Below are 10,406 nucleotides of genomic sequence, written 5' to 3'. Positions count from 1 at the left end.
GAGATGGCTTGCACATGTGCAGAGGAGGGAGGGCGGCTGTGCTGGATGAAGGATGCTGAACGTGGAGCTCAGAGAGGATTCATGGATGCAGGATTAGAGTGAGATGGAGGCAGGTCATTACAGTTTACCACTTTGTTTGATATGAAGAATTTTAGGGGTTTTTATTTCTTGTGAGTTTCTGCGACAACGACTTTATACAGCAAAGTAAACCCTGACAATCTGATGGCCCCGTATGAGCGAGTACTCGGCGACAGTGGGAAGGAAAAACTCCCTTTTAACAGGAAGAAACCTCCAGCAGCACCAGACCCAGGGAGGGGCGGCGGTGGGGGTGAGGGGAGGTTCAGGGAGGCAAAATTTGAACGTGCTAAAAAGCTGATTATTATTTTCTCTGAAGTAATCCTTCCTGTTTTCTGCTGTTCTTCGAGCAGGATGACAAATACTGGGCCCGGCGCAGGAAGAACAATTTAGCTGCTAAGCGCTCCCGGGACGCCCGACGCCTCAAGGAAAACCAGATCGCCATCCGGGCCAGCTTCCTGGAGAAGGAGAACTCTGCTCTGAGGCAGGAAGTGGCCGACCTGCGGAAAGAGCTCGGACGCACCAAGAATATCCTCGCCAAGTACGAGGCCCAGCACGGGCCGCTGTGAGGGCGCGGGACACACACATGTACAGAGTTCACACACACACCGCCAGCCAGCTCGTCTCACGGCTCCGAAGGGCTCGACTCACGGCAGGTTAGTCTGTGGACCAATCAGATCAGAAACACATAGGACACGCCTCCTCTCTGATTTTGATTCTGCCTCAAAACGTTCAGTTTTAAAACGCGTTCGCTGGGGACTACTTTCAGCGGCGGATGAATCCACACTGGTGCTGTAAAATGACACACGATGCAACATATTTATAGTTTTGTTTTTTTCCCGTGCGCTGGCTTCACATGACTTCCTGTTTGAGTCGAGCCCGTTACTCAGAACTCTTACACACACACACCTGTCGGGGCGTGTCTTCAGCCCTGTGAACTCTTCTCATGGACTCCACTAACACTCACTTGACCTCTGACCCCTGCTCTCCCAATGTCTGGCAGCTCCTCCCCCTGCAGGTGTGAACACACCTGTAAATGAATGTGTACCGCCTCCTGCCTCTTAGCTCCTGCTCTCTGTTAATTTTTCTGTCGGGCCCTCAGCGCTGTTTCACATTCACACTAACTTTAACCTGACTTCTCTTTTTTAAACAAGTGCCCAAAATGCCAAAAGTTTTATAGCAGGAAATGTTTTTATATTTGTGAGGATAATCAGAGGTAAGCGTCTTCAGGGAGTTCAGACACGGTTGGGCGCGGTTTTGGAGCCCCCTAGTGGGTGAGGGGAGCTCAGCAGCCAGTCCGGTCACTTAAAGGGTCTGGCTGCATGTTTTGACCTTTGACCTTCACTTTAGCATGTTCATGTTTGTGTTCAATAGGAAAGCTGCTTCAGGTTTCTCTGAGCGCTCCGCCAATGAAAAACAAGCAAGATTAAAGAGATAAAATGCACTTAAATTTATCTTAAAACAATAAAAAACAAATTAAGAACAAACTTTAAGAAAATGGTTCAAATGAGAAGAAACTTTAAAGCGGTAAAAACTAACCTGAAATCAGAGTGCTCCTTGCTGTGCCGATCGAGACGTTCTTCATCGCCACAGTCTTCACATCCTGGTTCAGTAAATGTTTGGAAAGGTTGATTCCATAAAAAGGAGATATCTTTTCTGGCGGCAGCATCATCTTCGTCTCTTCTCTTTCTGTTTCTTCAAATAAGATCTAATCCGGCGTGTTTCCAGGGTTCGCCTCGCACTCTTGCTTATTTCGGGTAAATGTAGGAAGATGGAGGTGAGCGTGGGGGTTTCTGCAGCGACTGTCCTGCTTCTCATCTTCACGACTTTACCATCACCTTTTTTGTGCACGAATGAAGCCGCGTTGAAGTTACGTGTTCAAACCAAGCCGTGCTGACAGCTGATTAATGCTCAGCTGTCATGTTTTTGTCTTTCTGTGAAAGTTTGAATTTGTTTTAGAGCAAATTTAAAAATGAAATTATTTAGCACACCTGCTGTCGGTCAGAGCTTTACTCTTCAGGTACTTTATCGTTAAACAACTCCCTCTTCTGCTCGTTTCCACCTCCGATATTTTTATTCTTGGAGCTTTAATAATCTTTAAACATGTTCAGTTCAGAGAGAGAGGAGCTGAGAACTAGATCCAGTTTCAGCTCCTCTCTCTTTAAAAGCCTCCTCTCTTCTGATTGGCCAGCTGCTGGAAGCCTGCTGACGCCTGCTGTGGCAGTTTTCAAACATAAGACTGATCGTATGGATTTAATGTCAACGTGTATTAAGGTAATTAATTGAAACTTTACCACGTTTGATAAGCGTTACAGCGGCAGCCAATCGAAAGAACCCTGCCTAGAATGGGCGGGGCTAAGGTGGCTTGTTATGAACAGATCTGGTACAAGATAAGTAAAGATTATTTTGAAGTGTAAATCATGCAAAGCTGCTCTAGCAGGAAGTGAGCGGAAGAGTCCAAACAGTTTCTTGACTTCTGATTGGTTGTTTTTCTTGTTCCTGTTTTAAAATAAGAAAAAAAAAGAAAAAGAAAAGGTGATTATAAATAAACATCCCGATAAGCTGAGACGCGGTACGAGTTTCTCTGACTCTTCTTCGCCGTGTTTTTGGAAACTCGCTCCGTTTGAGTGCAATAGACGTCAGGCGTGAACTTTGACTTTTGTTTCCCACGTAGCTCAGCGACGCCCCCCGGTGGCCGAGTGAGACATAAATGTATATTTGGGTGCGTGGTGTCGTCTTATACTGTGGGTTCACTTCAGTACTCTTTACTACAGACCAAAAGACTACAGTGTATACAGGATATATTGATACACATGACAGGGTTTAATGTTTATACAGAGTTATTCTTCTTGTTTTGTACAGTCTGTTTTCCTACGTAGATATTTCCCGTGTATTTTGGAAATCCTTTCATAAATCTGAAGCGTATGTATATCACACATATATATTATTACAGTGGCGTGCCCGGCCGGGGCATGCGATGCATGGGCATTAACCTACCAGCTTCATTTTGCGTCTCACCCTGTTCTCCCCCACCCTCAGCACACCTGGGCAGGTCCCTTTAGTTTCATGACTGTGTTTGGCCCAGAGGAATGTAACCCCCCCCCCAACATGAAGCCCTCTTTTCTTTTCTTTTTTTTTGTATTCTGCCTTTTTATCGTTTGCTGTGGTTTCTCTTTCTGCCTCCTCCTGTTTGACTCTCTGTTCACAGAAACCTTTTCTGTCCTTGCTTCTGTTTCTCATGATCAAAATAATAAATACAAGTTTAAATACCATCCATGTTGAGCTTCTTTTGTCCCCGTCTGTAGTGACAGGTGCAGAAACCAGATGAACGGGCGAGTTGATCGGGTCCGGTTTATATCCTGACATCTTTGTCATCTCTCTGTGCTGCTCTCTGCCTCGGTCTCTTTCAAAATAAAAGCTAAAGTGAATCCTTAAAAAGGACAGTCAATAAACATAAATAAAAAAAATGAACAAATAAGAGTTTAACAAACATAAAAGGGAAGGGAGAAGTAATAAGAAAATTAATGAGTAAAAACATAATCAAAATATAAACAAAACAATTTAAAGAATTTATAAATAGAGAAACAAAAAATAAGGGTGAAAATAAAATTAAAATGAAAAAATAAAGTTACTAATATAAAAAATATTAAATTTTAAATTTTGGGAATGATTAAAGTTTAAATATAATTAATAATAAAAAGGACTGGATACAAATGTTAATGTTAAATGTTTTAAATGGAAATTATTGAAGGGAAATTATAAGTAATGACCAAAAAGTAAATCAGTGTTTAAATATGTGAATTTCACTTTATGTTCTACAGAATGAAACTTTTGTTTTTAACTTTAGTTATTTTTAATATTTATATATTATTGTTTATTTTGGCACTTTTGGTCCTCTGTAATCTGAGCGTTTGAGTCATCACTTCTTCTTCTTCTTTCTTTTGTTGCCTGTCCCGTTGAGAAAGATGCCCAACGGATTTACTTTACCACGTGGATCATCACGGCCTTCCCGTATTGGTCCATTTGATTAACCTTTGTTACTATTATTTATTTATTTTATTTTGTTTTAAGTTATTACAGACATGACCGGGGGATGGGAAAGGAAGAAAGAAAGAGAGGAAGAGGGTTTCCTCACTTCTAAATGTGTCTATTCATGCTTCAGCTAATTTAGCATAATTATTCATTCATAGGTTAACTGATGAATCCAAACTGCCCATAGGTGTGAGTGCGGGAGTGAATGTGAGTGTGAATGGTTGTCTGTCCCTGTGTGTTGGCCCTGCGACAGACTGGCGACCTGTCCAGGGTGGACCCCGCCTCTCGCCCTATGACATCTATATGTTTAAAAAAACATTTATTATACATTTTAATTCTGTGGATTTTCGTATTCGTCCACCTGAAAATGTGACGTCACGTTGAACCTGCATCGGCTGTTTATTAACGTTCACGTTTCTTTTATGCGTTAAAATTTTGTGAAGAATCTGAAAAAGCGCCGCAGAGCCGACCTTTAAATGTTGGTTTTTGGTTTTATTAATTTATTTTTATAGATTTTTTTACACAAGAAGCAAACATGGAAGTTTTCTTTGTGTTGCCGGAATATTCTGGAGTTCTTGTTGATCAGCAGATGTATTTGTACTAAAAGATGAAGAGAAGATGATTTATGCTTCATTTGAACCTGTATGACTCATCCAGTCTCATACAAATAAAGTTATTATTCAAATGTGCTCCTATGAACACGAGGATCATTTCTTTTGTGGTTTGATGTAAAGTTCATGTGTCCTCGTGGTGAAGGCCGTTAGAAAAACCTCCACAAAAGCTCAGACGGCTGATGACCACAAGGAGGCAGCACCTTCCTTTGAACCCTTTCATAATAAATGTCAGTAAATATACAGTGCATCTGAGTGTGATCACAGTGCTTATTTCAGCATGTTGTATCTGACACAGCTCAGTGACCCATCCTGTCTGTTTACTTCACCCTCAACTTTTTTCTCTTTTCTCGCCTCCCCTGTTTGTTTTCCCATTTCTCTCCTTTCTTCTCATCTTTCACCCCCGTCTGCTCCAGCATAACATCCACAAACAAAATAATCTGAATAATGAAATAAAATCATTAAAATAAAAACATTAACAGGGGAGCCTACAGAGAGTCCGCGGTGCTCCTCTTGGGACAGGACAGGTTAAATAAAGAAATACAAAACACAACTGAAGTTTAATAAAATACAAAATAAAAGAATAAAAACCCACAACAGCAATCGTGTGTTTAAATCACATGATTGCCATTGTGTTTTATTCAGTGTCCTTTCTCTTTTGTAGCATTTTTCTATTTGCTGGTATTTTCTGAAGTTGTAGTGTGTTTGACATTTCAGGGCCACCGTAGCTTCCACCTGTTCCATGTTTACCTGTCAGCTCCTCAGGTGTGTCCAACCTTTACTCTGGTTTGGATCTTTGTTGGGACTCTTGTTAATTAACCTGCAGCCCAGATTATACTCAGCCTACAGCTAACAACACTTCATCTCTCTCTCCGTCTCTGACAGTCTCACATTAATCTTATTTCACTCTCTCTTGGAAACACCAACTTTTCTGGGACAAAATGTACAGAAGGAAACATTTTGTGCAGCAGTGAGGAGGCTGTAACCAGCAGCAGAGTGAGATAGTTTTTCATTTATTACTCATTAGTTCTTCTCACTGTCATCTGTGGAAGCAGTGCAAGCCTTCAGGAGAAGAATGAACTCGTTTAGCAGAGGTGTGCATTAACCTGCCAATCAGACTGAATGGCTCATTAAGTGAAGGGGCCCTGTTAAGGGAAACGAAGGACCACTTTGTGAGTGATTATGCACAGGTGAGGAAGCTTTAGGGGTTAAACAACTGATGTCAAGCCATTTTAGAGACTTTAATTATAAGCTGAATCGTCCCTTTCAGGGCGAGGATAAATATTTCTAATTCCTGCAAAACATTTTAAACTTCATTCATGATTTAAGGCCGCTGGCGTGCGTTATCTGTTAATCCTGATGTCCTCTTGCTGCCTGAAAAATCAGGTCCCTCATACAGAGATGTGACTGCTGACTCTTTGGGTCGAGTGCCGCTTTAATCCCGGTGTACACCCACACGCAGATTTCTTCTGATTCATGCAGTCACGTAGATGAACGCCTGTATCGCCCCACTCAGCTGGAAATGTCATTATGTAATGCCACTTTCTCAAAGTGGAAGGCAGCAGATCAGGATGTTCTGCTAATCCCACAGTTCAGACCATCACACGCTGACAGCTGAGCACTTTTCAGTCATTTCAGAGTGAGCGAGAACACACAATACCCCCTACAGAGTGTTTTAGTCCTAATGTACCGCAGCATGATGTTGTCATTTTCCCCTTCAGAGCTTAGCAAAATATTTGAACCAATGTCCGCTAGCAGGCTAACTCCCCCATGTTAGCTATTGCTGTAGAAGATAAATGATGTGATTTAGTGATGCTGAAAGAAAAACTGTTTAACAGAAGTTAGTATCACAGTCACGCTAGTTGCTGAAGTAATTTGGCGAGCTAGCCAACTAGCATTTCTGCTCAGGTATGACTTTTTCACCAGAATGTTATATTTAGCCAGCTAGCTTTAGCTTAGCTACGCTATATAACTTTAGTGATTATGGCTAACATTAACTGATTAAAATAATTTGAACATGACCAGCTTGGGTGAATTAGCCAAAGTCAAACCTTGCAGTTTTTCAGTGTTAGCAGAAGAAGGATGGGTAACAGTCATCTTCATGGACCTTCTGCTGGCTAATGTTACCAAACATTAATTTAATGTCATGGTGCTGGGTTGGTGACCCAGTGGTTTATGAGTTTTGTACTTTTGGTTTCTTCACATGGTGTTAAGTTCCTTAGTCTTTTAGTGTTTCTTCAGTTCTAGTTTTTGGCTTTGTTATGTGGCTTCCCTGTGTTCTGGGTTCCATGGTTGCTGTCTCCCCATCAGCTTTATCTCCTAGTCAAATCCGTGTCTGATATGTTTCCTGTTTTACTTTGAAAGTCTGTGTCCTATGTCAATGTATTGAGTTTTGCTTCACCTTGGTCTTGTCCTGTCTGATTACTCCCAGCTGTGCTCTCCTTCTGTGCCTCGTTCCCCTCGTTATCCCTCAGTGTATTTAAGCCCCGTGTTTGTCAGCGCATTGTCTGTGTTCCATCCCTCAGGTCAGGTTAAGTGTAGCGGGTGGAGGAGTTCATGCATGTCATGTTAGCGAATTCATGTAATTCATAGTTTCTTCATGCACCTGTACGAGTCGTGCACACAGTCATTTTTAGGTTTTGGTTTAGCTCTCGCCACTGTCTCATTGTAGCTTTTGTTTTGTACCCTTGTTATTCAGCCATAATAAACGGCTCGCCCTTGTTTAAAGTTACTCCCATCTCCTCACCTGTGTCCGCGCCTGGGTCCACACACCTTCACTCAGTCTGCCCTGCAGACCGTGACATTTAACTGCTAATAGAGATAAATGATTACAAGCTGTGTCCCAAAACTGAGGCTGCATTTGTAGGCCGATTACGTCACAGCCAGGCGACGAAGGCGGTCCCAATTCGAAGGCTGCTCCAAACACGGGAGACAAAGGCCGGGTCCTCCAAAGGATGCAGCCTAGGCTTTGGGACACAGCGCCTGTATCCCAATTCAGGGTCTGCAGCCTTAAAGTACGCAGCCTCAACGATCCTCAAGGGCCGCGTACTTAAAGACCGCTGAGGCCGGAAGTGCGAGGCTTGTGTAATGGGACAGTCAAGCCTCCGTTGCACTGATACTGTTGTTTGTCAACAAAGTTAAAAAAAAAAAAGCATCCGTCGCGCTACCCAGGTTGCCTAGCAACCATGATACTAACAGCTGGAAACGTGTCATACAGCTGTGTTTGACAGAAATGAAGGAGAACATATTTTGTTCATTTGTTTGTTTCTACATGAGCTTTGGTCATTCTCTGTGAGATTAAGCTCAGCTATTGAACGGCGTATATTTTAAAGTAAAGGCTTTAAAACCAAGTTAGTACAAACGTCATTAATGTCACATGACTTTGCTGACATGTGGCCAACAGTAATGTTTTAATGTTCTTTGTTATTAAACATTTGCACATAAATAAGTGACATAATATTCAGTACTTAAAGTTTGCTCTTCGGCCGCCCCTCATCCGCCGTTTTTTTCGGCAAATTTATCCACACCGACTGCCGTACTATGAATTGTGGGATATATGGGACCACGAAGTCTACACTGCTACAGCCTTAAAATTCAGGGAAATGAAGGACGCATTTGAGGGCCGCATTTCGAGCAGCCTTTGAATTGGGACAGCCTTCGGCGCGCCGCTGTGACGTAATCGGCCTTGAAATGCGTACTTTAAGGCTGCAGACCCTGAATTGGGATACAGCCAGCTACAGTAGCTATATGTATCCTGTGTAAGGTCACATCAGTTTCTAGTTTGTTTCCTTATGTGGAGTTTGAGTTGATCTTCTGCTTGTTTGGTGACTTTAGCGATTAGTGGACTTGATTTGTAAGCTAGCATTAGCTCATGTTGTTCACTGTTGCTGTGAGCGTCACTCTGAGTATAAATGTCACATGCAGTGGAGATGTATTAAAATAATTTTTAAAGGCTTAATATGTAAACAGAATGAGGCCATTGGGGCTTTTCTACTGGTAAACAGCTGTTTAGTTTCCACTCGTTTATTCATAGATTTTCATGTTTCTGTACACTGGGATCAAGTAGAAATTTCCATTACACAGTGACAGACTTGAAAAGAAAACCGTGACATCATTAGTGTGATTTCCTTAAAAACATTACAGCTCGTATTTGTCTGAACATACAGCATGAACCACAAAATCCAGGAGTATCTAAACTGTAATGTTTTCATCACAGAAAGGAATAACAGATCATTAATACAAGGCTTTGTGCTTATGGTCTGAAGTACCTCTTTAATCAGCAGCTGCAGTAACATGTGTCTGCAGATCAGCAGAAAACCTAAATGTGGGGTTGCCTTAGAAAGGTAAGTGCAATGCAATGGCTGCATGTTATACGATATGGGAACGTGCATCATCAGAAAATACCAGGGAAAATGGGCCAAACTAAAACAAAGCAGTTCACTTCAGATACATTTTGAACCATTTAAAGTGTTTCTGACACTCTGGTGAAACCTTAACTTGCGACCTTTGATGTGTTTTTAGATATTTGTGTATCTGGAGTGAAGTGGAGCTGGTTTGATTACAGCAGCGTGACCTCAGCACCATGACTTTGGGCTTCTGTTCGTTTCCTCTGTGCTGTGGCTCATGATGAGTGTATGTAAGAACGTAATGAAGTCAGAGCCTGTTGACAACCTGAAGCTTACGTAACCTTCCCCACAGACAAAAAGACATCAGCAAATACACAATACATCCTCCTAATACGCAGCAGTGGCCACGATATAATCCCCAAACATGGACGGGCGGATAATTGTGCAATTCATATTACAGATACGACGCAGCCATTGGTGGGCTGCTCAGCTGGCTGTGCTGTTTTATATAAGAGGATTTGCTCCAGCACGGCCTCTGTGGCACAAGCCCTCTAAAAAAGACTCGGGGCAGGATCATATGTCAGGCAGTGCCAGAGCCAATGAGCGGTGGGGGCGGAGTCTATCTGGTCAAGGAGGATTTTGTAGTTTCAGGAAGGGAGCGGGATTAAACCAGTCTGTAGCCACAGTGGTTTCCAGAAACATCAAATGGATATTTGAATCACAGAAAGCATCAGAGCAGCAGACCCAAACTACAAACATTACTCCAACACGTCTGATCACATGGATCAATTAACTGATAAAGGTTTTAATTTAGCATAAAGCTAGCTCTCATTAGCTCATTAACTGGCCCAGCAGGCAGCGCAGCAGCGGCTGCGACTTTATCACCATGTGTACCCAAAAAACTCAAATTACTTGCTTTTGCATTGTTGATCTATAGCAGCATTTCTGTCGTGTTTGAAGGGCACACAGGTAACTCAGGTAACTCAGCCCAGCGGACTGTGCTGCCACAGGAGTACTGCTGATCTGATCTAACCCGCCCACAAAAGTGGAAGTATTCCGAGTTTTTATATTTACAACAGCACTTTTGTGTTTTAAACATTTTTAACGTCTTTCAGGTTTTGCTGACTTGATCTCCTGAAGGTTAAAAGTGTAAAATAACCTGCTGGTTTAGTTTGCAGTCTGGCCCAGCTGGCAGCGAGCAGGGTGTGGCAGCGTCAGTGTGATCGTCTCTGTAGAAACTCAGTGTTTATATTGAGATTTTTTTTCAAATGATTATTTAAAAGTAAAAAAATTTAATTAAAGTTTTGTAGTTTTTTACTGAACAGATCACAGAACTACAGTA

General features: G+C 42.2%; 1 protein-coding gene across 3 annotated transcripts in view; it reads left to right on the top strand.

The window, feature by feature from the left end:
* Positions 1-3,341, top strand: part of LOC146627474 (hepatic leukemia factor-like) — a 14,670-nt gene extending 11,329 nt beyond the window's left edge. For 2 of the 3 annotated variants that reach the window (XM_085361741.1, XM_085361738.1), the window contains one exon: positions 429-3,341. In XM_085361741.1, coding sequence (XP_085217867.1) covers positions 429-644 — 216 coding nt within the window. In that variant the 3' untranslated portion in view covers positions 645-3,341. Of the gene's footprint in view, positions 1-425 lie in introns of all 3 variants that reach the window. The other variant, XM_085361740.1, reaches the window with a different exon arrangement.
* The last annotated feature ends 7,065 nt before the right edge of the window (positions 3,342-10,406 follow it).

The sequence above is a fragment of the Diplotaxodon limnothrissa genome, linkage group LG8 (assembly GCF_057381915.1).
Source record: "Diplotaxodon limnothrissa isolate DT_005_m linkage group LG8, D_limnothrissa_male_GT1.1, whole genome shotgun sequence".
Classification (NCBI taxonomy): domain Eukaryota; kingdom Metazoa; phylum Chordata; class Actinopteri; order Cichliformes; family Cichlidae; genus Diplotaxodon; species Diplotaxodon limnothrissa.
Note: the sequence above shows the minus strand (reverse complement) of the source record. Positions and strands in the feature narration are given on the sequence as shown.